This window comes from Anser cygnoides, chromosome 7, assembly GCF_040182565.1.
Source record: "Anser cygnoides isolate HZ-2024a breed goose chromosome 7, Taihu_goose_T2T_genome, whole genome shotgun sequence".
In the NCBI taxonomy this organism is placed as follows: domain Eukaryota; kingdom Metazoa; phylum Chordata; class Aves; order Anseriformes; family Anatidae; genus Anser; species Anser cygnoides.
In genome coordinates, this window is record NC_089879.1 from 18,052,146 (window position 1) to 18,080,025 (window position 27,880).

A 27,880-nucleotide genomic window follows, 5' to 3' on the forward strand; every position below is an offset into this window, starting at 1 on the left:
GAGGGGGGAGCGGGCGCCGCATCCCCGGGCGGCGCGAGCGGAGGCTCCGGCGCGCCCAGCCGGGGCCGAGCCGGCAGACAAAGGGGCCGAGGCGGCCGCCATGGGGGAGCACCTCCGCGCCCAGCCCGCCGCCGCCGCCGCCTCCTCCTGCTCGCGGCTCGGCGGGCTGCTGCACGCCGGCCGCCCCCCGCCCGGCCAGCCGCTCGCCAACGGCGGCTGCGGGGAGGCGCCGCACCCGCTGCTGCTCCGCGCGGAGCCGCCGCCGCCGCCCGGCCACGGCTCGCCGGCCAAGAAATGCAGGCTGCGCCGCAGGAGGGACTCGGGCAGGCGGCACCGGCCACGTAAGTGCCCAGCGCGGGGGGCTCGGCTCGGCAGCGCCCGGCCGCCACCGTCCTCCCCCCCCCCCCCCCCCGCCGCGGCCGTGCCGGGCCGTGCGGGCGGAGCGAGGCCCCCGCTGCTCGCCCAATGCGGCGGCGCCGGCCCGGCCCGGCCCCGCCCTGCGCCAATGGGGCGGCGGCGGGCGGGGAGCGGCGGCCCCGCACAAACGCGGGCGGCGGCCCCGGCTGTGCCCGCAGCCCCGGCTCCGCGTCGCGTCGCGTCCCGTCGGCTCGGGCGGCTCCCGGGGGTCCTGCCGGCCGCGCCGCCTCCCCGCCGCGCCCATGAAGCTGATCGTGCACAAGCAGCGCTGTGAGTAGCGAGGGGGGAGGCAGGGCCCCTCGGGGCGCTGGGGGCGGCGGGGTTACCCGCGGCTCGCCCTGCCCGGGGTCCTGCGGCTGTCCCGGGCATCTCTGCGATGTGCTTGCTTGTACCGGCTCCTTACTGATCAGCGTCCTTCATCTTCTGGGTTGTAGCTAACTTGTGCACAGGCACGCGGCTACCGAGCGATTCCCAGTTAAACTCCACAAGCAGGCAACTGGGAACTCACCCTGGTGTGTGCCCCACTCGCCTCTCTACTCCTCAAGTAAAGCCACCAAGCGCTGGCTTCCTCGTAGGAGTTCGGCGTGTTCTGAAGGGTAATCGGGGTAGCCAGGATCGCAGCTACCCACTGCCAAAGCCTAAAGATGTTTGTGCTCAGTAGGAAGCAGTGTGCGTTCAGCTAGCCTGGATTTGCCTCACTCTGAAATGAGTGCTTACAGACTTCCCTCAGCAGAGCGAAATAGTCGGGAACAGCCTTGAAGAGCTCCGGCTTTCCTTCTGCTTCTTAAACGCTTCTGCTGAGCTCTGCCTCCCCCTTTCCCTCCGAATGTTCTCCGTATCGATTAATGTTGTGCTGCTTGCGGTACCCGTGGCTATTTAAAGCAGCCTGCCACCAGATTTCACGTCCTGGTGACCCCATCGATAGCTGCTGCAAACCAGCTCTGTAGAGTCTTTGTCCAGCTCCAAAATTTCCTTCGAGAACAAAACCGGCAGAACTTGGACTAACTTCAGCCTTCATCTGGTGGAACTAAGAAGAGTCAGCACTTGCATCTCAAACTCTTCATAATGCTTAAAGCTATTCTGAAACAAAGAATAAGGCTTCTAGGGGGTCGTGCAATCACTTAAGTAAGACAAAAACAGGGAATTTTGATTCCCTTCCAACTTGGGGGGAAAAAAAGCTCATCAGCGTATAGAGCTCAGGTGACAATGGCTGTGTTGCCCAACATGTGCAGCAGCTGAGCCTTCAGTTCTGGGGTTTCTTAAGAGGGCTGTAATGAAAACAGCAGCCAAGAGAAGAAGTGCTTTTTAAAATTCTCTTGTGGGCAATTTTTGTCTTTTATTTAAAATGCATAAATTGTTGCTGATCTCATCCTTTTATTCTTGTCCAGAAAGCATATAAATTAACTTGCAATTTAGTATTAGCCTTCCAGGAACGCATGATAACACATTATCCCAAGCTTAAAAAGTTGATTAAATCTGACTTGCGTTCTGGTACTGCATAGCTTTCCACTGCATCTATCTCCAGAGAATACTACACAGTCCTGTTTTTCTTGTTTTTATGTTTAATCCTGCTCTTTACAGATGTTTGTTCTGTGCTTAGGGACACATTGCAAAATGTGGTGCAGTTGCCACATGGTGTGTAAGACTTGAATATTGATTGTGGGATTTGCTTTGCGTGGTGATGAAGCTAATTGTCATTTCCCAATATTCCAAAAATGAAACTCTGTTGCAATTCTTCCTTCAAATCCTCACAAACTACATGTTTTCTTGAACAATTTTACTTCCCGCCAAGGTGCAGCAGACTTGTGCATTCCCAAGCCCTTCTACCCTCTGAGGAGGGAGGGTTCCCCTTGAAACCCGCGTTCTTTGCTGATCCCAGTGGTGAGAGAGGATCTGGGAACTGACTTATCTGCTGCCAAAGAGCTGGTCTTGGCTTTGTTTCTTTCTCGGTTGAACCAGGTGAGTTGTTGGGGATGTCAGGCTTCTGCCGGTTTTCTGGTTCAAATCACTGGGGCAGGCCCTTCGTGGGGCTGAGGTTTGTTACCTGTCTGTATTGCAGCATGGTGTAACGAATCCAGCAAAATACCTGTTGTGATGCCTTGTGCTCTGCAGTGCTCCAGGTGATAATAAAATAGTCAAATGTTGTAAATTCTGCCAATTTCGAAAGCCTGCTGAAGTCACCGTGTTCAGTATAAATGTGATCTTTGAACAGTAGAAAGAAGAACAGTTAAGTGCCTTCATCGATCCTTCCCCCATGAAAGAGCACCGTAGCCAAGTAAGATCCAAGATTTCCGCATGGCAGTTACCTGGACGGATACTTGATGGCATTGTTCTACATCAGGCATAGGGAAGAAGCCAGCTGGATGTCTTACTTGGGTTGCTTTTCTGAAATTAAGATAAAGCTTTGGGGTCTCTATTCAAGCAGTATCTTAGATCTCTCCACAGCTCAGCTGGTAACAGGTGGAGGTCAAATAATGCATGCTTGGAGGCAGCAGGGCTACTTACACCCAATATGCCTTAAAACTGCGTGATCAAACATTTACTAAGTTGCAGCTTCACAGTAAATAATGCTTCTGGCCAGTATTGACGTTGTTACGTCTGTGGGGCATGGATGCAGCATAGTTACGCAGCACTACTTATTCTAGGTATTTCAATGTGAAAAACCTTTTTTTTTTTTTCAGTTGTGGTGATGTTAAATGTGGAATGCCATGACTTAGAGAATGGATTTTAATGGAGAGCACAGGAGTGAAATGCTCTGGGTCTTACTGCTCTTTGACACAGTGAACAAGTGCTGCTGGCTACTGGTGCTTTGTCCAAGGAGTTGGAACATCCCACCATTTTTTAATCTTGTAAATTATTTCTGGAGGCACGCTGATTTTCCTGTAGGCAGATGTAAGGGCTGCTTGAGGAATGGGGCTGGTCGTACCCAGCTGAACCAGTGGGCGTGTTGTGGTGAGTGAGCATCCTGCGGGTTCCAGCCGCATACCAGCCCTACCGCGAGGTATGCTTTGTCAACAGGAGAGGGAAGCTTGGATCCTCTCGCTGCCATCGGGCTGGGCGCTGTCAGATGCAAGAAGGAAAATCTTGTCAGGTGATCATCACTTGCAGCTTTGTGAGTTTGCCTTTTGGCTGGTTGTTTCCTTCTGAAGCTATCCAGGTGAGGTAGTGACCTAGGCTCACGCTGCTGCTGTCTTCAGAAATGGGTTTGTGGTAACAGAGGTACCTATGTGTGGATGGATGGTCACACCTGTCTGACAGACAGCTCTGCTTTGGGGGTTGAAGATTTTTTCTTCATCTTTGTGATGAGGAGGCAGACATTCAATAAGAGCTTGCTGCTGAAAATGAGCTGCAAAGCTGCGCTTACTGCATGTGTGGTTTATTTAGCTCTAGCTGTGTAAGGTTTGAAGAAACTTCCATTACTAAGCACTTATAATTCATCTGTTAAGCTACATATTCTATTTTTGTTCAAAGGAAAACAAATGCTTCCATTTCAAAACATATGTTGGGGTTGCTCAGAATAACTGTGCAATATAGGAAGGAAAGATTGAAATATACATGTAAACTATTATTGCTTTATAAATGGAACGCAGCTTTCAGAAGCTGTGAGGAGAATATCCTATCTTATACGTGACTTTCGTTTTATTTTTCCCCCCTCTATTTTTAGTTTTGGCTTTCTCTCCCCTCTTCCAGTCCCAATTAAAGCAGGAGGAAGTTCTTAGCTCATCAACGCATCAAGCCATGGAAATAAGATGTAAGTGAAATCATAGGATTTCGTCACATGCATCCAGGAAAAAAAAAAAGACAACAAGAAGCAGATGCCAAGGTCTTTTATCTGAGATTTATGGTGAAGGTATCAAAGAGTATAGATATCACCATTCAAGTTACTGATAAAATATTGAGATACTGTACCTGCACTTGAAGGAAAGAATCAATTCAGACAAGTGCAGGGAAAGGGAATTCCTTATTAATGAAAGGAGGCTGAATGAGACTGGCCAGGTTTGTGTAATCAAGGCTGCGGTGTTACTGCCAGTTGTAGGGAGATGATGATCGCAACTACCTTTGTGTGATGATTGCTTAAATGGATGAAAGGGATTGCCCTCTGTTATCCCCTTTAATTGGGGGCAGTGTTGCTGAGTGGCTTGGGAGTTCTCCTGTACTTCTCCTGAGTTGTGGAGGAGGAGCAGGCTAGTCTGATATTCTTCTCCCTGACCCTGCCTTAAATTCTATGTTAGTGGTAGGATTTTTAAAAGTCAAACGCGTTCAATTTTAAATGTAATGTGCTTTATAGGAAAAGCTTTGTGGGTTCATACTGTTCATAGCTTGTGGAGAAACTAGGTGAAGTGTATCATGGAATCTCTCGTGAGTGAACCTTTCCCCCAGATAGCACAGCTGTTGGTGTGCATCAGATTACCTCATTATGCAACGCTGTGGATACCTTCTGTTTGCATTGTCACATGCTTCTGCAGCTAAGTTTTGGAGTAATGGAAATTTTTTCTCTCTAGCTAACAAACCGATAAGTTGGTGCAGTTTATTAACATACAGAGAATAAATTTTCACAAGAAGATAAGTGGAGCTTTTGATTTATGCAAGGCTTTTAAGACGGCATGATTCGTCTTGACGCTTTCTGTATCGCTTCTGTCGGACCTAGGCCTAGATCTCAGTGTCACCACTTTTTATGACTCACTGCAGCGCACTGGTACAGTAGGGTAGTTTTATTTTCTCTACAATAACAGATTTCATTGAGCCAATAGGTATATCGTGTACTGTCTCTGAGAAGAGGCATCGGCTCACAAGTCTTATTAGAGAATTTTCGCTAAGGAGAAATGCACTTCTTACGCTGTAGAGGCACTTGTGCAACATGTCCAGATTCTTCACTTTTTCATAGTAAATCACATGATTTTGAGTTATTTTGAACTATCGGCTAGGATGTGGATCCGGCTGATTTCACTTCTTGCCTTTTTGGTTTTTAACTACTCAGGAAACTGAACTTCTGTGCATCATTTTATGTTATAAAATCCGAGTGTTAAATAACAGTTCTCCCCCTATCCTCCTTTCAGGTCCGTGGAGACAGATACCTTTCTTCATACCCTCTGGTTGCAGAAGTGATGGCCCTTGTCATTTTGGTGGCCTCTGAGTGGTGTTACTGTCTGCATTCAGGGAGGCAGGAGAAGCCAGGACCAGCCTGCAGTCTGCGTGCATGTTCCTGTTGATACTGCATTAGTTGAGTCAGGAAAACTGAAGTGTACAGGTACCCACTAGGTAGGGTGGGCTGTCTGAAAATGTTGGAAAGACCTGATGGTGCTTGAGTGTTGTGTTTTGTTCCAGGGTATATTGATAGTTACAGGAGGTACAACAAGTAGATTGTTAAAATAGTCACTGGGATGCAGAAGTTTGTACTGTGATTCCAGCCAGTTACATGGAGGCTATGCAAATTTTAGCAGGACTCATCAGGAACTTTGACACTTGGTTTATGTCCTAGTTGACCAAAATATGTTTCCTTTATTGCAAGCGATTTGCAGCAGATCACTGGTGTTAGCAGCTGTGAAGAAAACTAAGCTGTTCTCCTGCATAGCTGAAATATCAGTAGTTGTGGTCTGGTCTTGTGCTCTTTATTTACTTGTGCTAAGGAAAACTGCTGCTGTTGTAGGAGCAAAGTTCTTTTTGTTCTGCAGGTTGCTGTTTGGCTCACAGCAAAAGGAAAGAGCCTTAGATTCATGGAGAGAATAAACTGGAAAAAAAGAGTTGGTGTTTCCACTTGTTTTTTAAATGAGCATTGCATACCTATCCCAAGAAATACCCAGACTTGAAGTAACTTGGTGGTGGTGGTTTTTTGTTTCTGTTTTGTTTTACAGTATTTCTTGTTTGTTAATGATTTAATTATGACTCCTCAAAGTTAAATGACTGCCAGGACGTTTACGTCTTATGAATAACTCAGAGCTATTAGCACTTACGCTTTTATTCCTGGCTTTATATTTAATAAGGGAAAGGAATGTTTCTTCCCCCTCAAAAATTAAATCTGCACTATAACTGTACAGCAACTACCAGTGCAGGTAGCTTATAGCAGAGTTTATGTCCATAATGTTAGAATGTTGGAGTTCCATGTATTCTTAGGAATAGGCTGGGTCTGTATGGCAGAGTTTAACCATGCTGCTGTTAATATTAACTTCCTGCTTGCATAGTTAAGATATGTTCTAGGTGGAGGAGACTTACTGTTCCAGTGCAACAAGTAATTAAAGATCTCAGTAGCTTAAGCAAAGATTTGTGCAAATCACTACTGGGACTGACATCCCGAATTCCACTGCGTTGCAGTGTTGTACAGTGTGGACTCGGCTATTTTTGCCTAAGTATTTCTCTTCTACTTCCAGAAGTGATCGAATTACAGGTTACTGCACGGTAAAATATTTCGCCCTTTCAAAATAAAGCCTGTTTTTAAAACACTTGTTTCAAATTTTTCTCATTTCAGGGAGCCAACATGCATCAATTCTGTATCAGACATATCTTCCCAAACATCAAATTAGATTTCATTTCAATGTCTTGGTGTCTTGCAGCTTGTAGGGAATGGAAAATGAAATTAGCCAGACTTTACCATAGGTAACAGTAGGTGCTCTTATGGAAAGCGAGTGGTAAGGAAGCAACTTTATGGGAGTTGATTGCATTATGCCCTCCCTGTGTTTATGGAAAGCAGGGTGAAATTGAATTGATTATTTGGCATACAGTAATGGAGCAAAGAAGCCATTTTAAGCATCTGACATTTAAAGGTTTGGGTTTTTTTTGTTTTGTTTTTGTTTTTTGTTTTTTTCTCCTGGTATTAACAATTATGAAACTTAGCCTTTTGAATTATTCAGTCAGGCAAGAATTGAGGCATAGGCTGAGACCCTCGTGGTAAGAAGTAAGACGCTAAGCTCCTTTCAGCCTGAAACTTAGTAGCTTCATACTGCTCTGTGATCACCCAAGGAAGAACAGCGTGATCAGTACCTGATGTGCTTATTAAAATCTCTTTTTCTAAGTTGTTTATAGCCAGGTTCACTGGCAGAAAAAAAAGTGATGCACATAGTATCGGTGGTTTGGAGCTTGCATCAGCATTAAGTTGGGGTGCCCTAGTTGGTAGCATTGTGTTTCTGTCAAGGCTGCTTGCTTTTCCCTAAAATCAGAGAGGTGATTGCGTGACTGCTCTTTTTGAAATCCATCTTGCGTGTTAGCAACGTACTTGAGTACTTTTAATTTTAATTTGTCTAAGAAGTGCTACTAGAAGCTGCCTTCTGCAGTATGTGTGTATAACTTCTGTGTTCTTACTTCTCAGTGCTTCATGAAGTTACCTGGCTTACTGTTGAAAATGCATGTGGGTGTGTATATGCAAGTAGAGCAGGAAGACCAACCTCGTTCAGTTATTGCAAAAAGAAGAGGATGCTGATTTTTCTTTTGCTGCTAACAGTACAAAGGCTTTTGTAGACCTGGGACGTCTGGGGCAAATCCATATGCTGAGAGTGGCATCTCTTGCGTAATTGTATGATAGCTAACGTACACAGCAGAAAAGGGAATCTGTGCTCTGAAAAGATGACTGTCAGTTGGGTTTAAACACTGAATTTAAAGCAGCTCATTCTCTTCTAATACATGCAAGAATTGTAGTTCTGACAGAGACACTAGTTGTGGTGGGTTGTGGAGACTCCCACTACGAGGGGAGAGTCACGGGTTGCTGCTCTTCAGACAGCATTGCCATTGCAGAAACTCCAGTTCATATCAGAAGGGGGTTTGTAAATGTTGTGCTGTGGGAGCGTGACTGAAGAGATTTTGCTCTCCTGTTTGGTTGTGTCCCCTCCAGTTTACTTCAAAAATCAGTGCTGGGAGTCAGACTGGGTGTCATGCTGTAAATCTGCTCCGTCAAGAGGTGCTGACTGGGGAGTAAAATGTTTTCCTGGAAAAATTATTTTTGCATTCTACAACCTGCTTCTCCAGAGAAGGATTTTTGGAGGTTTTCTTTATTCTTTTTATTAACAGGCTTTATGAAGTCTTAAAGAATGCATGTGAATTGGAAACATGAGTGACCACTAGCTTTTAGGAGCAGGTGCTGATACTGTAACTTGCACTGCGCCGAGCTGTCATTCAGCAGGTATTTGAAGTGCTATGGCTAACCTGTGTATTTACATTGGCTTTCTCTTTCTTCCTCCCAAACCCCCATCCTTAGCGTTTCCATGGTTTGGAATGGATATCGGTGGAACGTTGGTTAAACTGGTCTACTTCGAACCGAAGGACATTACTGCAGAAGAGGAACAGGAGGAGGTGGAAAACCTGAAAAGCATCAGGAAATACCTGACCTCCAATACAGCCTATGGCAAAACTGGCATTCGTGATGTCCACCTTGAACTGAAAAATTTGACTATGTGTGGACGCAAAGGAAACCTGCACTTCATCCGCTTTCCCAGCTGTGCCATGCACAGGTTCATACAGATGGGTAGTGAAAAGAACTTCTCCAGTTTGCATACTACGCTCTGTGCCACGGGAGGTGGAGCTTACAAATTTGAGGAGGACTTTAGAACGGTATGTGAAAGGTTCATGTGGGTTCAGTGGGAACTACTTGGAAGAAAAAAGTCATGGGAGTCCTATTGCTTAAAACTTTCAGAGAAAATAACGCATTTTGCTTGTCCTAAATGGTTAAGACTAACAATGCATATTTGTTAGTTGGTGGAATTGCTGAGAACATGGAGGAGACAAGGGCAGGTGGGGAGGCTTGTGTATTCTACTGAAGTATGACTGCTGGATGTCTTCAGTAAACGGTTCCTTAGAGCGCAGCTGTGGTGATCAGATACCTCATAGTCAGCTGAGGGTGTGTTATGACAGCTTTGAAGTCTGAGACTACAGCTGTTCATCTGTATGTGTATTGAAAATACAGAAATGAAACCATACAGGCTGGAGACTACACTCTGGTTCCCTTCCCCTGGTATTAGTCCTTTTGGAGGCTTAAGTCGAGATTGTGGAAGACTAAGCTTGGAGTAGGGAAAGAAATAGTGTATGGAAGCATGGCAATAGCAGCTAGCTTTTGATTTCAGGTCTGGGAGTAAGTCACCTCAAGAACTGCCTTTCTTCATGTGACAATGTCCCAGCTTTCCTAGAACTTATAAATAACCTCTGCAGGAAGCTCTGGAAGCTGAGGGGTAAATCTGAAGTATTGAGATACATACATGACAAGCAACTGCCTTCCCAGTGACTTTAAAACACAGTTTGTACAACACCTCTGTGTGTCTCTTGCACAAATTCATTTCTAAATTCAGTTCATTCATTCTGGAGCTGAGACTATTGCTGAAGTTTGCACAAAAAGCACGTATTTCCGCTGGGGCATATCTCCATATATTTCTCTAGAAAAATGTGAAAATGCCCTGGTACAGCCAAACTAGTCAAAGAGTAATGTGGAGTATTTACTCAAGCAGGTCTGACACTTGTCCCTAGCTTCTGACCTGATCTTGATGGTGAGGGATGGCTGGGGGTGACAGGTTACAGCAGTTGCTCTTCTGTGACTGCTTCAGTTTACAGAGCTATCACACTGATTTATCAACTGCTGTTGAATGCAGTCCTTGACGGCATGTGCTTCAGTTTTAATTCCAAGCAGCCATTCCTGCACTACAAGAGGGTTTTGTTTTTTTTTCCTTTGTTAATATCCCTCACCTACCAAATGGTTAAAATCCTCTGATTCCTCAGGGAAGAGGATGCTGCAAGAGATGAACATGAACTCCAACTGTTGTGCAATGATTTTCAGTAAGCGTTGGATGTGGAAGAAGCTAGTCTAATGAAGGACTGTCAAACTTCTGAATTGCTGTAGCAGTCCGCTACTAGTACCAGATTTCTTGCCATTTAAGGGACTTGCAGCCAGCCGAAGAGTTAGGTTCTGCTGATGTTTGTGTTCTCAAAAGGAACGGTTTTCATTTCTCTTGCATTGTGTAGGGGATGTCAGGTACCACAGTCTGAGGTGAGTTCTAGCAGTAGTCAGCGTGGCCTTAGTTCAGGTTTTGGGGCATCCTTGCGCATGCCTAGGGATGATTCAGGTCACATTATCTAGTAACAATGGGAGGTCATTTTGAGGCTTTCTGAAGAGGCTGACTGTTCCTTTGGAAAGGTCAGTGTTCCCAGACTTCTCTTGCATCATGGAGCAGCAGCTAGAGTTGCCTCCTGAGTACAGAAGTTCATGTACCATGTTCCTATAGCTGTGGAATTGAACTAGAAGCTGCTTGGTGGCTGTCACAGCTAGGCATCTCTCTCCAGAGCTTTGGCCTTATCTGGTGAAAATAGGCAGATTACAGGGAGGGGACCAGTTTTTCCCAGCTCAGCTGCATGTAGGGCTAGAAGTCTTAGTTGAAGCTGAGGCTGTTCTACTAGCTATTGTACAAAAATATGAGGTCACACAGCTAATTCCTGAGGCACCTGGGCATGAAGTCCTACACTGTGTGCTATGACACTTGCAAGTAGTTTAAGAAAAAACACTTTAAAGGCTGTCTTGGGTTATTGAGTAGCATGATGCAATCAGTGAAGTGCACTCACACCTGAGATGAGTGCTTTGGACACCTTCTTGCAGCTATCCAATTCCACGCCGTATTTTAAAGCAAACATTTCTTGGTTCAAACTGTGGTATCCATAGAGTATTACAGAAGCAAAATATTGTGCATTACAGGAAGGTTTGCTTGTTTAATATCACTAGAAGGGCTAAGTGTCCTGGGTACTAGCACTTAAATTGTCACACCTCATTAGCCATTTTAACAACAGCTGGCAATCCCAGTGCGTTCTGCTGACTGTAAATTGGTGTTGGACAACAGCTTCAGAATTGTTCTCAAAGCATTAAAATGCATGGTTCAAATATTTGATCGCTCATGTACCTGCAGAAGTAGAGAGCAAGTGCCAAGTCTCATATCCTGCTGCTGTGGGATTCAGTGTTATATAGTGCCTTTTAGGGAGGAGGCGCTTTAAATGTTGATGTTCCTGCTAGAAGCAGTGTGGAAAAACTGAGGTATGGTTCTGGATGCTCTTAATTTCATGAAGAAGTCTAGTTAAGTGGTAGTAAAATCATGAAACTGATACAAGTAACATGCTTTTGTTCTAGCCCTCTATTTCCCTATGCATGTACTTTAAAATTATTTGTCTTTCATGGTATTTCTAAATGCTTGTGGGACTTCCAGAATTGCATAGATTTTGGACGAAAGATCCAACATATTGCAAAATAACATACTCAAATCCTAAAGTAAGTTTCCTTCTAAGGTTGCAGCTACTATTTCTCCTTACAATAAACTAGCAAATACTCTTACTTGCCTATTCTAGTGTCCAATTCTGAATCCCTAAATAAGTTAAATAGGCTTGTTCTAGACATCTGTGTTGCTGTTGTATATTAAAACAAAACTGGGAGGCATCTTCTGTTTTTTCTGACAGCTGTTTTTTGTGCCATAGGAAGGCAACTAAACTTACAGAGCCAGCTAGGTTTGACTATCTGACCTCTCCCTCTCTTGTGATCCACGCCGATGGATAAAAGGAGACCTGGAAGAGTCTCTGTGGACTCTTGATGACTGCCAGTGATAATGTTCAACAGCCTGCAAATTATTTAATTCACTCTTAAGATCGGAATGCTTCTGTTAGAAGTAGGAAAACTGACTGTATTTGTTAAACTAGACCACAGAAATAATTCTACCAAGCATATGGTTATATTTGATGCTCATTAAAGAGCATCAGTAAGTAATTCACTAAAAGGATTGTTTCCAGCTTAGTTTTTTCTTGTGGGTATATGTTTTTTATTTTTTTTTCTCCCTTTCTTAATGACTGGTCCTTATGGCTGACTTTTGTTATTTTCAGGTAGCAGTGCTGTTGAGGCACAGATGAATCAGTCACCTAATTCTGCTTATCCTTCTTCCTTTCTCCAAATACTTACTGTCACCTCACATCTTCTATGAATGTTAAAGCCACACAACCTCTTTAAATGAGGAAGGGACATGGTCTCATTTGCCTGTGTACCTGTAATATAAAGCGCTTATGCTCTTTGCCTCCCCCATGCTAGCAGGCGTGCTGCTTTCACAGAAGTATGCTGTTAGTGTTACAAGGAATAAACAGGCTGTCACTTCGTTTTGTAAAACAGGTCGCTAGGAGGGATATGTGGGGGCTGAGGGAAGAAAGGCCTATTCAGACTTCTGTCTGAAACCTGCTCTGCTGCAGGATGCCCGCTGATTGATAACTGGAGAACCTGACTTGGCTGCGCTGCAACTTCACTGCTGGCTCCACTGGAAGCAGGGCCTGAGCCAAAAGCCAGTCGCTTAATAAAGCACATTTGGGGGGTGTGTGGGGGGAAGGCTGTTACCGGCACAGACTTAGACCTTGACCTTCCCCTTGACCATAAGAAAAATGTTTTAAGACTAAGCTTGGCACTTGGAGAGCGTTTTCCTCATGCCAGTTACTAGCTGGTTTTAGAGCTTGCCTTTGTGTCAGGGCCTGAGTGCCTGGGGATGACTTGTAGGCCGTATTTCACTTCGGGGGGACTGGGGAGGGGCAGTGTGCATCTCCTCCCTGCCCAGGGAGGGAGGACATCCTTCTAGCTGCCTGGCGAGAGGGCAGGTGCTGAAGAGCATCCTGGACTGGTGCTTTTTTGCCCAAAGTTGGTGCAGTCAGTGTCTGTCTTCTCTTCTACCTCAGTGAACGTTAGGCTGACCTTTTAGTTGTGATAGACTTTGTCTTACTTGAATCTGAGTGCTATTTCCCAGCTTCGGGGTGGGGAAGGAGCTGCGGGGAGTACCCTCACCAGAGCTCGAAATGGAGCAAGTCTGGGGGCTGGAGGGGCAGTTGAGGTGAAGACAATTGAAACGTGAAGAAAGCAAAGTACCTATATATGAGAGTGGAGGAGAGGTAATGGGAAGGAGACAGAAGGCAAAAATAGACTGAGCTATTATAGGAAACAAAAACTGGAGCAAAGCCCAGAAGGAATATAAAAGCCAGCGTGATGCAGTAAGTGAGGCTGTTGTAGCTGATAATTAAAAACTTGCAAGAAGTTAAATTCCTAACAGTCTGTTACAGAAATATTTTCTTAGTTCTCATTGGAAGTCCAAGACACAAATGAACTTGTAACTGCACCCAGGTTCTGCAGTTCCTGTGCTCTCCAGAGCTCGGTAACAGTTTGAAAATTCAAACCAGGTGAAATCTTTCATGAGCTGAAGCTTCTGTGAGGAGATGTACATGTCCTGATGCTGATCCATCAGGCTTCTGCCCTCTGCAGGTATGTCATGGCTGCCCTCAGCCCCTCTCAGGGGGACTGGGGCTGTTCCATGTCCTCCTTGCCTGAGGTAGAAATACTCATGAAAGCAAACATGACCCAAGTCTTCAACTGTACTTCCACACTACAAAGAAGCTGAAAGTTGGTACCTCTTTCTTTTTTTCCTGGCAGCAAGGCTCTGCCAGCTGCCCTGCTGTGGTCATGGCAGTGCTGATCTTGCTGGGTTGAGTTACTGTTATGCTGCCTGATACAGCTAAAGCTTGACACTATGCATGTTACAAAAAAGCCTTGAACAGACTGTTGTTTTCCAGCACTCCTTATGAGTTTATACCAAGAGGTGGGCTTTTATTCTCCTTAGGATAGCATCTGTGTATGGCAACAAGGGGCCTTTTGCATATCCTTGCAATCAGCTCAGTTTTAGGCGCTGGTTGCTAAGGCATGCACTGTCACAGGGAAGCATTCACTGCTCCTTCGCTGTGTTGCACCCACTTGTAAACATGGCTAAAATCCAGAGTCCCTGCTCTTGATGGTCTTGAAGAATTCCTAGAGATCCAATGTATTCTGTTCCCTCCCTTCATCTGGTATTTAAAAGCAGTCTGAAATGATGAATTTCTATGGTCTGGCCATAAGGTAGGAAAAACTGTTCTTATAAAAAAAAAAAAGTGCACATGGTTTTGCTGTAACCATCATAAATTTTTCCTCCAGGGTCCTGTGTACTGTTCTGTTCTGCTGTTCTTGCTCTCATAGCACAACTTTCTGACGTACCATTTTTTGAGAGGCACCATACTGAAGGTAGTTGCAGGAGTGTGGAGCAGGATAAGTAGAGCAGTGTGCTGCCTGCCGTCATATTAGTGGCTGTAAAGGGCTGGTGAACATCTACAAATGCATTTTGTAAAATGTTGTAGGAGGAACATCTAATGCTCTTCAGCTCCTGCAAGGAGAAGTGTCTTGAACAGCTCAAAGATGAGGGTGAGTAGAGTGGGGTGGAGTGAGGTGGTGGCAGCAGAGAAACACATACGCCTACTCATACATTAGTTACGATGTTTTCAAGCACATCTATTTTGTGATGCAGTCGAGCTGCTTCAGTCACTGTGAGCAGAGAATGAATAGAGGAAAAAGCAGTTTTATATACAGTGACAGGGACTGGGAAAAGGGTTTGTGGCCCTGGCCCATCCTGGCTTCTTGTGTGAGGCTGGGTTACAGTATTTCTTGCAACTGTGCCCTAATTTGTGCTTAGGGAAAAAAAAATAGCTTGCTGGGCTGCCCAGAGCCTGAGATGTGAGGGTGAAGAGCTTGCAGGTTGCTCAATGCAGGCAGGCTGCGTGGAATACTGATGCCAGTCTTGCTCCTTCCAAAAATGAGAAACAGACTGCTGTAACAGTTCAGGAAAACAGTTTTTCAGTCTGCTATGAATATCATACATGAAAGAAAGCAGCGTAAGTCTTTTCTGCTTGCAGTATATCAGCTGTTAAATATAGCACAGAACCATAAAAAGCAGAGTAAATCTTAACGTGGCTTTTATATGTGGAAGGTTGGACCTAATAAGACTTCTGTGCTCAGTGCTTGAAAGAAGCCCCTGATTACTTGCTTTTGTTCTGTCCTTATAAAAGTGCTGTGCTGGCTGGAGAGCTGGTAGAAACAAGCATTTTGTCTTTCTGCACTCATGCCAGAAGTGTTTTTTCTCTTAGATTTGTATTGCTCGTGTTTTGCAAGTACTTAATATTATGTATTTATTGAAGTGTAATACTGGTGAGACAAAAGCAGCTTGTGGCTGGTTATTTGGCCTACAGGATGACCAGAGATTTTGACAATAAGGGCCATCCATACATCCACTAATGACTCTTCTTTGTGCTGCAGGCTTCTGTTTCATAGCATGTTTATGTATGATACGGCTGGATCATGTCTTGTCATGCTGCTTCTAGTTCATACAGTAAAATGAGGACTATGAAACTCCAGAGTACTTTACCTAGAGAAATATGGCTGGTATACAGTTGTCTGTTTTGACAAGCTAGTGCAACACTTACTGGTTCAAATAGAACAAATAAATCCTCTAACTATTAATGCCTTAGTGAGCTCCATACAACATTGTGAGAGAGAGTGCATGAGTTGTTAACTGGTACTCCCTTGCACTGTATGTCTCTTGGAGTTGTTTCTCTCAGTCTAATAGCAAGAAATAGCTGAAATCCAAGGTATTTGCAAAGACAGCCTTAAGATTTTTTTTGTAATGCTTCTTTAATTTTCTCCCCCAGTTTGTGCTTACTCCTTTTATTTGCTGGGCAAATGGTTCAAGACTTATAATGCCTTTCTGTAGCTGTAACTTGTATAGCCACGTGGTAACCAAGGGAAGCATATGAAGGGATTGTAAAATTGCAGGAGGAAATGCTGAAAGAAAAAGAAGTGATCCCCACCTGTGTCTGTTGTACTATGAATAGCTGTATTTATACTGAGGTCTTTGAGTTTGCTTGGTTTTGTTTTTTGTAGAAATACTTTTCTATAGTTGCAGGATTTGAGGGCTAGCAAGCATAAAGTGAGGGCAGACCCAAACAGTAGGGCAGCTTTCAGTTCAGGCTAGTTAAAGCAATGTAAGAGCAGAGAAAACTTAAGGGGAGAGATTTAAATAGCTCAAAAGAATGTAACCTATTGGCCGTGCCTGTTCCACAGAAATAGCTTCTCTTTGTAGTGACTGAATATATCTTCCAGAATTAAAAATAGGAGGTAGGTAGCCCCATGAATCTTATCTATTAGCTGTTATAAAAACATCCTGCAATATGCAAATGTTTGACAACCTGCTCTGAGCTGAATAGCTCCCTTTTGTTCTTAATACCCTGCTGCTTTTTCTGGTACAAGTGGAGTAGATAAGACCTACTGTGCTGGTGTGAGGATGCAAGTGACCTCAGGATTTGCATGTGAGACTTTTCTATATTTTCTTCCTTCTCCTTACACGTTTGAATTCAATGTCATTTGGAAAGGAGTTTTTCTACAGATTATCACTGTATCCTGTTTCTAGAAAGGAGTGGGATTTCTAACTCTAGTAAACAGAGTGCTATGATAAGTAGGTGTCTGCTTAAGTACAGTAATGGGTGACCTGTAAGATCCAAAAGAATATGCTTTTTAAGCTCTTACACTTGTTTTTCTGCCTTCTGCTACAGTTATTTTTTTCTACAAATATTATGATGGGGGCATGGGCCTGAGGATATTTTTGGTTTTTAGATAGTATTCTCAGTGTTTGATGAAAAACCTGTGGTTTTTTTTTTATGAGGCATTTTAAAACACTGATTGTAATTTAAAGAAACAACTCTCATTACTGGAGAAATACACTTGAAAAAAAAAGGCAAGTCTTTAAGTATAATCCACTGCATTTTTAATGGGTATTAACATACAAATGTGCACTTTGTAAAGCTTGAATTATCTGGTACTTTAAATGCAGTTTCTTGACCTTGCTGCTTCTGCCAAATGTTTTGTTAAATTGCTGGGAGATGTAGATGGATGATGAGTTAAAGCACTGGGCATCCTGACAAGTGCTACTTTGCCCACATGTCAGATACTGTCCCAAAACTGCAGAGCACAGTCCTCATGGGATGGGGATGAGAGGAAAAATTTATTGCTGCAGACTGCTGTCGGGGAGGAAATTTTTTCCTGGACTGCTTGCAGAGCATGGATTATCCAAAAGGCAAAGGAACTGAAGGACAGTGCTGCATAGCACCTTGTTTTGGGAGGTACCCATTGTCAGGCAGAAAGCGAACTCCTTGTATTTTGGACCTCATGCTCGGACAGATCTTTGTACTGTTTGAGTAGCATAATACATTACTGTTAAATTGATGGAAGTGCTTCAGCAGCGCCTTTTGTCCTTCTCAGTGTTGTACTATACTAAGAAATATTTAATTTCTTGTTCTATTCCAGATTGCTGATCTACAACTCCACAAGCTGGATGAATTGGACTGTTTGATCCAGGGCCTGCTTTATGTTGATTCTGTTGGTTTCAATGGCCAACCAGAGTGCTATTATTTTGAAAATCCTACAAATCCTGAACAATGCCAGAAAAAGCCTTACTGCCTTGATAATCCATATCCTATGCTGCTGGTTAACATAGGCTCAGGGGTCAGTATCCTAGCTGTATACTCAAAGGACAACTATAAGAGAGTCACAGGATCCAGGTAAATTTAATTCTCTATATTTTTTCTTAATATTTGAACAGATAAAAGCAGACAGCGACTATAGGTGCAGCTTCAAATTATTCTTATCTTCCCATTTCTTTAAAAAACTCACTAGTAGCAAGGCTGGAAATATCCCAGGATTTCTTCAGAGGAGGGCGTAGGTCAGTGAAATCGCTTGTTCATTCAGCTTCAGAGCTGCTTTAATCTCTCCTTGGTGTTCTCACCTACTTCCTATCTCTTGCTGTGAGTTACCAAAATAGACCTGTTCCAATAAATAAATGTTCTCTTCCCTACGCTTTGATCCACTAGAATAGCCAGAGCAGTAAAGTAAAAACGTTTGGGCCAAACAAAAATGTCTTGCTTAATAATTAGGATGTGTATCCAGGATACAGGAAAACTTCATAGTATTACCTGCTACCACTGGATTTTGGCAGGGGAGTCTTATTAGATGTCTTGTTTCCTTACTGATTGCAGTAGTCTTTGGACTGTGCTAGTAAATCAATGAATGGCCGCATGTGAAGACTAGAACTTGACTGTCTGTATTCTTACTTGATTCTCAGCATGATTTCTGCCTGTGTCAGCTGGTGTTCTCTGAAGCAATTTGTAGGGTACAGCTGAGTTGGAATGGACTCTGGCCTCTGTTAAATAAAAGGGGGAAAAAATTTTAAATGTGACTGCTCTGTTTAAGAGCTTGGGAGTTCAGTGTTGCGGATGCAAAATTTTGCTGTTAAGGCCGCAGTAGCCTGAGGCATGCTTAAGTTTACTCATATTGTAAACTGTGATGTGGCCAGAGAAAGTATTTACTTGTAGGGAACTACTTTAGTCCAGATGGGCATGCTTCCAGGTAGTATTGAAGCTTCCAGGTAGTATTGAAAATACATATGTATCTATGCACTCTTCACTCATATGTACAAGCTAAATTGATATATTTCATATTAGTAATCTTGTGACCTTTAAAACAAATTAGAAGTATATATATATATCCATTCCTCCCCACCCCCAAGTCCACTTCCAAAGCAACAACCAAAGAAACTCTTAGGATTTGCTATGGTCTGTTCCAAAGCTGCATTCTGTTCTTCAATGCATGGTACATATTAATGAAGTTTTTCATACACACTGTAAATGACTGCGTGTCTGTCTTCCATTGTCTTATTTAAAGTATATCTTAATATCATAATTGTACACATGAGCCATTTTTCTGTATACGGTACAAATGAACAAAGTTGATCTTAGGGGAGGCTTTGGTTTTCTTGCCATTCTAGTGGCTTTTTTTTTCAAGCACAGTCCTTTCAATATCTGTAGATCTACTTCTGATCGTTTACATTACAGAGGGAAAAACATGACTGCAGTGGGTTGTTGACTTGTTAGCGATGATGAAATCAATATTGTCTCGTGGGCTTCCTCCTGTTCAGATATTAAATATATTACTGCACTACTAGATGTGTTCTGAAAAACTTTCCTAATAATTGAACGCCACCGTCTGAGCAGTGTTCCTGTCTAACCTGCTGTGTTTTTTTGTGAAGTGCAAATGCAGCATCTCATTGGTCTTGTTTATTGTGGCTCCAATCAGTGTGACTGCCACCTGTGCAAATAAGTTACTCTTCCTTAATCTTTGGGAAAGTTAAGGAAGGATGTAGAGGTTAGTAAGTTGAAGTTCATGTCTACTTTGGACTCTGCAGTCTTAACAGAATTCTAATGAATGCGTTAGTAACTTGTTACATGTACTTGGATACTGAGTAAATATGTGCAAGGTTTTCAAGAAAAATGACTGCTCCTTGTTTAGAGATCTACGGAGGGCTGAGACAGACATGGAGGGGTGCTGCCAGCCTTGCTTTGAACAGGAACCAACCAGACTATTTCCTGCCATTGCCTAGGGGGACAAGATGCATCTTAGCTGCTTGCCCCTGCATAGATAGTGTTGATTGCCATTTATTCTTTTATTGCTGACTCAGGTGATCTGGCTGGCTGCTTTTTCTTACCCAAAGAAAACTTGGTTGAGCGCTACCAATAGCAAACTGGCATCAGCAAAGTTGCATTGGGCCACGTTCTCAGCTAACACTTTCTTTAGCGTGATTTCTCCTGTTTAAATATGAAGAACTGACGAGTAGTTGAGTTGAAAACCATGCAGGTGTATTAAACTCAGCCTGGGGGGTATTTTTCCTCACTTCTCCAAGAGGAGTTGCAAGACTATAGTTAGTAGCTGTGCAGAGCACTTTGAAAACAGGAGTCTGAAGATCTGTGGTAAAAGCTGGTCCCAGCTGCTGTTCTGAAGGAAGTGTGCTTTTCTAGTCTCGGAGGAGGAACCTTCCTGGGCCTCTGCTGCTTGCTGACTGGCTGCGAGACCTTCGAAGAAGCACTAGAAATGGCTGCAAAAGGAGACAGCACCAATGTGGATAAACTGGTGAAAGATATTTACGGCGGAGACTATGAGCGGTTTGGCCTTCAAGGGTCTGCTGTAGCCTCAAGGTATGCTTTGAGCTGTTTCTAAGGAGTTCTGGGAAACTTAGTGTGCATGCTGAACTGCATGCGTAATGATGCAGTGTGTCCATGTGGGACTGTCACTCTGAATGGATCATGTGCTTTGTACTTAGATCTCTCACCTACTTCTTACTCTATTTTTTTTCTACGCAGGTATAAGCAATGCTTTAGGTAGCTTGCTTCCATTAAATTATTTTAAAAGAAGTGTGTTTGCTCATTGCTTTGTCTTTCCAATGTGATTACTTCTCCCATATTTCATTATGTCTAAAGTTGATGGATGTCAAATCCAAACAAAATTAATTATTTAATTTAATACCTTTCTAAGGGCTTTCAGCACTCTTGAATACCTCATTAAAAGGAATGATTTTCCTCACACAGCTTTGGCCATATGATGAGTAAAGAGAAGAGGGATTCCATCAGCAAAGAGGACTTGGCCAGAGCTACTTTGGTTACAATCACCAACAACATAGGTTCTATTGCTCGCATGTGTGCACTGAATGAGGTAAGATGGTATATTAACTATAAGCTTAAATTCTTTAGAAAGAGCTTACTAAGGTTATCAGAATACAAAAATGCAAATTGCTGGTATAGTAGGTATGTAATTGCTTGGTAAATATGCATGTATTCAATGCTGTGTCTCAATTCCTGTGATTTATCATGTATGCCGTGGTGCAAAGTGTAAGATACTTTGAGCTTTGAAAGTAGGGAAGAGGGGAGAAAAGTTGACTGTAAAGCTCTCCTTGAACGATTGATGCTTAGAGCAGTCCAATCGTTCTTGAACTGTACTGGATAGATATCAGTGCCTTTAATCCAAATTAATACTCTTAACTACTTCTTTGTTATTAACAGATCAGGTTTTGTGACAGACTTTAATTTTAAACAAAACAAAAATAAGCAGGGATTTGTGAGCTGCAAATTGCATCCCTCAGTATTATTTGGTAACTGACTGCTTTTGTCTGATCTAAATTTTTTTGGGTGCTTTAATGATTTCAGCTCTACAACATTCTCCGCTTAGAATAAAAGCTGGTTTTTTCTTAAATCAAACAAAACACCAAATAAACCCCTAAACTGCTGCTTTATGACTTTGTGTGCAATTTAATTTTTTACTTTATGAGAAATAGCAGACAAATAATCATCAGTAGTTTTTTATAAGTCTGTCATATCGCCCTCGATTTTTTTTAAATATAAAAATTCCTAATGCTTAATCTCTCCTCTATGGGAGAGATGGTTGCTCTTTTCCAGTGTTTCATTTTGCCTCTTTAATATTTTATGGTTCTGATTTTTGAGATGAAATGATAAATCTTCATGCAGTATGTGGAAAGTGGTTGTACAATGGAATTGTGATTGCATACTGATAAATCTTGCAGTCAGTTCCTTTACTAACAGTTTTAACATCTGATTTTTGTGAGCTCCTACCTTTGAGAAACCATCTACAATCTCCTCAGTCTTTCTTGAGCGGTAGTGGCCTATTCCTGTGTCTGAATACTGAATTCTTTCCCCCTTCCATGTGTGCCTTTTAACTTTTTAAATTTCAGTTTCATCTAGTATGTTATGACTCAATCACGAAGTCTCTTCAGCATTGCTGTGCTGTTCATTTTTTATTCTGAATCTCCCAAGTAACTTTGTATGTTGAGTTATGTTTGTTGCTAATATTCCCTTCTAGAGCACTTCTAAAATATTTTGAACAGCACAAGTCTCTGTGCTCCTATAAAATGCTACAGATAAACTCCCTTTATTGTGAAAAGTGACTACATACTTTTTTTTGGCAATTTGACTTTTTCAGTCACGATGATTCTCTTTCAGTGTTCTCTTTGCTTTCAGCTTCTTTACAGTGTTGCCTTGTGGCATGGAGTTCAAGCAGCATTGTACAGGGCTATCAAAGCATGGAGAGTTGCAGCAGGGAACCACATGCGATGCATTCAGAGGAGGAAATAGGCTACTAATGCAACTAATGCTTCTGAGTCATTGTGGAAAAGTTGCTAACTTTTTTTGTCGAGGACGGGTTTATTTAAACTGGATGTGATCCACAGCATTTTATGGAGGAATGTGGCTTGTTGTGTTAAGTATTCTTCATGTCCCAGACAATGTCAAAGCAGAATTTCTGCAGCATTTCAGAAACAAATTATTCTGTGGCTCTAGAGAAGAACCTTATTTAGTAGCTTTATATGTTAGTAAAAATAAATAAATAAAATAAAAAACCTTCAAACATGATATCATTGCAAGTCAGCTACTATCCAGATAGCTTGCTCTGAAGAAAGGAGTAATGCTGCTATTCTGTTAAATACTCCAGACACATAAATTGTCATTGTGAGTTACAGCTGTATCTTCCAACAAGGCTGGTGAATGAAATGTCCGAGTGAGAACTCTGTGCTTAAAAACCAGTTGAATTTGATATATTATTTTGTGGAATGTATGCATTAGATTTAGGGTAATGGTAAAGCTCACTTTGACAAAATCAATTTATGCCCTGAAGCGTGAGTTTTTTGATAATTTTTTTTGTGATTGCAGCTTTAATATTGTGTTGAAAATCACTTGCATATGTGCAGAAAAAATGAGGCTGGGGAATAAATGAAATATTCGTTCTGCAGAACTTCAAAGCGAAGTTTGCTTGCACAAAGTTGGCAGTAGGGTAGAAAAATTCCATAGTCTGGAACCATTTGGCTACACATCATTTGAAACAGTCTGTTGTAGGCACAACAGAACTACATAAAGGAAACCAATCTCCCTCGTTTATACTTTACATGTTCTGCTAGTATGGAAGCTGCATCTGAACAAGCCTTCTCGCAAAAGTATGCGCAAGATGGTTTTTTGTTGCATCGATATAGATTCCACTGTTCAATTGAATTGGCAAATGTATATATGCTATGTTTAAAGGTGTAGTATAATTTTCTACTGCAGGGTAGTTGAACAATTTAGCAAAGCCCCAGGATGGAAGAGTACATGTCTTTTCCATGATGTTGTAATTTGGTTAGCTTAAGCAAGAATTTCATCACCAACCCTCATCGGTTTAAGGCCTGTCTTTCAGCTTTGAATATTTCAGCTGTTAACAATTCTAAGTTAATAGGCAAGACTCTCTTAAGAGATGAAATAGCATGCCTTCATTTTCAAAGCCCCAAGAAATGCTAAAGCTGTTTTCTGTTCAATTCCAAAATCTGGGAAACTAACAATTTTTAACCTTGACAAGCAAAGGAATGTTGGAAAATAGTTGATAAAAAAAAAAAACAAACTTATGTGCTGACAGACACTGCTATTCTAGTAGATATTACTATTTTTAGATTTAAAGTTTTAGTAATTTTTACAGTCCGTGTTAAGTATTGCTTGCTTGAATTTCAGATATGAGTAGCTCCATGTTTATGTTCAGGAAAAAGACATTTGGGGAACGAAGTTCAAATGTAGGGTTCTAATCAATTTCATGGTATTGACTTACAGGAAAATAATTAGTTACGTGTTTATCCCTCCTTTGTTAGCAATGAGTTCCAGAGCTAGAACTGCTTTGTCAAAGGATGCAGAGTCCCCTTGGCCATGTTTAATAGCAGCCTTTTGAAACTTGAGAAGCTCTTATTTTCAGCAACATAATTTACTAGGAAAGCATATTGAATACATGCTGATGGGTCTGCAGAGTCTAAGTGGATAGATGACTACAATCCTGCGTTATTTAATTAAAGTTTGTGTCTTGCTGTGTTTTATTTGAGAAGGATGATCAGAAATGAAACTCTTAAGTCACTGGAGACTGAATAAATACCTGACTGCATCTGGATACCAGTACTGAGCCTTCAAGCGAAGGTGTTCTGTATAGTGTGTCACACGCACAGTATTGGACACTACAAAACCGCTCTTTGTAGTGAAATAACTGCTGCAGAACAGAGTGCTAGGCCTCACAGAGCCGTATGAATCCAGTGAGGCAGTGCTTGGTAACTCCGCTCTCAGCAGGTTTTTGCTGTGAATTTTCACTAGAGGGTTGTGAGGACGTGTTCTAACGTTGCCTCAGGACTCCTCTAAGAGCTTGTCTCTAGGATTTGGTCTCCTACCGAATCTTCTACACCAGTTCTAGTGTATAGTGAGCCTCACGTGCAGCACACCAGCTCAGAATGCACATGTAGACGTTTTCGTGCATAACTGGTGAAACAGGGCCTGGTAAAATAGCTACTGGCATTAAGTACCAGAGCTGTTGGTAACGGGCCCTGGTGTGTACACAAGTAAGGATGCGGTGTGGCTTTCTCACTGACAGTGTGGCACCGATTGTCTGGAAAACTTGAGCTTCTTTATAAACGCTGAGTTCTAGAGAGCTTTGAAACAAAGGAGTGTGATACGGGTTAAGTGTCGTGTTGGCTATGGTTCACTTGCTTTTTGAAAACGGAACCACAGTTCAGATAATATGTAATGAAAGACGATTACTCTCTCAGGTAGTTCTTGTCAGATACCCTTCAGAGGTTCTCCGCTTGTATTCTCTAGCACATCTACGTCATATACAAACAATGGATCCTGTTTGTTGGGAAGGTTGTGAGCTTTTAAACAAATATTCACCATCTGTGGTACAAGCCTCTCTCTAGAAAACAGTCTTATTTTTTTTGCAACATGTCTACTTAGTGGTCAGTGACTAAAATTATTTGGGGATTTTTTGGTCTGGAGAATTTAAATGTAACCCAAAATACCCATATAATCTTATAGTGGAGACAGAAGCATATGTTGAATGGGACAAATAACGCAGCTGAATATAATTTTTGCTGGTCTGCTTTTCAATTTTACAGAACATTGACAAGGTGGTATTTGTTGGAAACTTTCTCAGAATTAATATGATTTCTATGAAGGTGCTAGCATATGCTATGGATTATTGGTCCAAGGGACAGCTGAAAGCTCTGTTTTTGGAACATGAGGTAAGGAAATATATGTTGAACTTTCTTTTATTTGTAAGGAAAAAAATCTTGTGGTTCCTGACTATTTTGATGAAGTTAAAAGGGAGAAACTCAACGGTATTGCTTTGAAGTGAAAGCACAAACCAAGTTCTGCATAAATACCATTTAACTATGAACTCATTTGAAAATATCCCTCATTAGCTCCGTGGCTTGACCACTGATCTTTTGGTGTTTATTGCTAAACATCACACGTGCTTCTTGATCCTACTACCAACTATGTTCTGTGTGGCATTATCTATAAACCTCAACTAGAATGAATTTCGGCAAGTAGTTCTGAGGGCACTGTGAGATGGCTGTGTTCAGAATGGAAACTGCACTGCCTCAACACACCATCACTGTAGTGGTTCTGTAATTTTTTGACAGTTTTAGAGAACTGTGCAAGATTTCTCACAATACAATGCTCTGCTGGACCTAAACAATATTGTATTAAATCATAATTCAGATAGAACAAATACTTGGCACAGTGGGGCTGGTCTTGTAAGAAAGGTCTTTTAATTGTCTTAGCAAAACTGAAAGCTCTGCATGATCATGCTTATGTCTTATTTTGGAATTTGATGGCCCTTTTTTTTGTTTTTGCTTGTTTAAAGGGTTATTTTGGAGCTGTTGGGGCTCTTCTAGAATTGCTTAAAATGACAGATGATCAGTGATGGAGCTGTCTGAAGAGATTTTTACTGCAGATGCTGCTGGATAAGAGCGGAAGCCACTACAAGGATGGAAATGAAGCCATTACGATAGTTCTACCTGCTGGATTTGTAAATAATTTAAAATCCTTTTAGCTGATCTCTAACTTCTGGGTTTTGAGCTTAACTTCAAAATTCATATGGGGAATACTGAGATTTTTTTTCTGTACACTGTATTTTTTAGGGGAAAAATGTGCAACGTGGCCAAACATACAGATTTTATGGAATTATTTTAAAAAGTGGATACTGTTTGATGTAGGACCTGTGATACTAGGCATCTGCTTTTCTTCTGGGGTTTACTGATTAGTGCGGTAATTTTAACTTCATTTAGTAATCACTCTAGGAGATTTTTATCTTATTTTCATGACGTTTCATGATTTGTTCTTGGTTTCAAATGAAACTACAAAGCTGATGCATTTTACTGTGAAAACTAGTCATTGATTTGTTGCCTTTCCTTTCCTCATTAGATGAGACACACTTTTATTTAACAGCTTTCCCTCACCCTGCCAAAAAAATAAAATAAAATATGAGCTGCTTGGCAAGACTGCAAGAAAACCTGGGGGAGAGCGTGTGTTTAAACACTAAATTTTCAGTGCTCCTGACTTTAAAGATCAGGAACAGACTGCTAACTGGTTTTGCAGTGCTGTCCTTTATATTGGAAATTGTAAACAATGCAAAGGAGAATTTTAATTATTGGCTTGAAACTAAAATGAAATTGTTTCTTTTGAAAATCTCTGATCTATATGGAGAGTTCCATAGTACCCATGTTGTTTATGTATCATACATGCTTGGTGTTAGATGACAAAGGGAGGAGATTGTTTCAATTTATTTGAAGACTTTTCTGTAGTGTGCAGTTTCTAAGTTGATCATAATCGAAAACAACTGATAACTGCATTATTGAAAGCCCAGTTTCTAAAATTAGAAAATCACTCACTAATGTATTTTCAGTTTTTAAGCTAATGCCAACTTTCCCCCTCGAACACTAAGGTTTGAGTGTTTATTCCAGTGCAGTACTTTCTACATTGGTTTCATTGGTGGACCTCTCTAGACTTTTTCAGTTGAATTGAGACCACTTTGGAATCTATGTACTTGATTGCGCATGGCATGTATGAACTTGCTTTTCCTAGACACTTTGAAGGCTCACAAATCAGAGGCTGAAAACCAGTCCATAAATTATTTTGTCTTGTAAAACTGTATGTGATGTCACATAATGTAAAGGGCTCATCAGAGGGACAGTGTAAAATTCAGACTTATGTATTATCCAATATATTTTTGGAAGGGGGTTAACTCACTTTTTTAAGTCATTAATTTCCATATCTCACAAATGGTGAAATGAATTCATATTAGTTGAAGTGTTAACTTGTCTGATGGAAATAAAGACCACCACTGTTTTGACTGTTTTAATGTATCTGTGGAATTCATTTCTTGAAATCAATTATATGAAATGCATAAATGTTTCATGACACATAGCAAGTTACTTTCATGATAATGCTTTGGTACTTACTTTTCTAAAATCTTCTGTTACATTCCTTTGGTCTTTGAAGCTGTACCTGTTTAAAGCTGATTTTTTCATAGTTTGTAAGTAACTACATGAGAATGTTAGCATGTTGTAGTTGACCCTTCATGTAACACTTGATGGGAGATAAGTGGGGTTAGTTCTGCTCAGTGCCTCTAATTTTTCATGAACAAAATGAACTTACTAAGCTTATTTGTTAAGTTTTACCTGCAACTTAAGGATTTTTTTTTCCTTAAAGGAATATTCAGAGGATACAAAACTGTATATCCAATGTTGTACGTAGAGCTATTTCAGTTTCTAGAAATACTGGAAAGAGTTTAGAAATGAGACTTTTGAAGTGTGATCTTTGGTCATAGAATCTTCCACCGATGTTGATTCAGGACAAGGTAATTCTGGACTTCTAGCAGGTGGTGATAAATGTTTGTAAGCTTTTTCCTTCGGGGGGGGGGGGGGGGGGGGAACACATTTTGGTTTTCCTTTTTTTTACTTACTAG

At 41.8% G+C, this 27,880-nt stretch overlaps 1 protein-coding gene across 2 annotated transcripts; it reads left to right on the forward strand.

The window, feature by feature from the left end:
- PANK1 (pantothenate kinase 1) lies at positions 1–27,270 on the forward strand. 2 transcript variants are annotated; one of them, XM_067001084.1, is made up of 7 exons: positions 1–341; positions 8,600–8,952; positions 17,546–17,799; positions 20,089–20,265; positions 20,656–20,779; positions 25,026–25,151; positions 25,778–27,270. In XM_067001084.1, exons 1-7 carry the CDS (start codon positions 101–103, stop codon positions 25,835–25,837), a joined length of 1,335 nt encoding a protein of 444 aa, XP_066857185.1. In that variant the 5' UTR covers positions 1–100; the 3' UTR covers positions 25,838–27,270. The 2 variants fall into 2 exon arrangements, with proteins under 2 accessions (XP_066857185.1, XP_047925114.1); XM_048069157.2 differs by lacking the exon at positions 1–341 and adding an exon at positions 529–687.
- Positions 27,271–27,880: the final 610 nt, after the last annotated feature.

Excerpts from the sequence above, each read along its gene's own strand:
- PANK1 (XM_067001084.1), top strand. The coding sequence starts at position 101 with ATGGGGGAGCACCTCCGCGCCCAGCCCGCCGCCGCCGCCGCCTCCTCC. Across the intron at positions 8,953-17,545 it reads TTGAGGAGGACTTTAGAACG|ATTGCTGATCTACAACTCCA; the intron begins GTATGTGAAAGG and ends GTTCTATTCCAG. Across the intron at positions 25,152-25,777 it reads CTCTGTTTTTGGAACATGAG|GGTTATTTTGGAGCTGTTGG; the intron begins GTAAGGAAATAT and ends GCTTGTTTAAAG.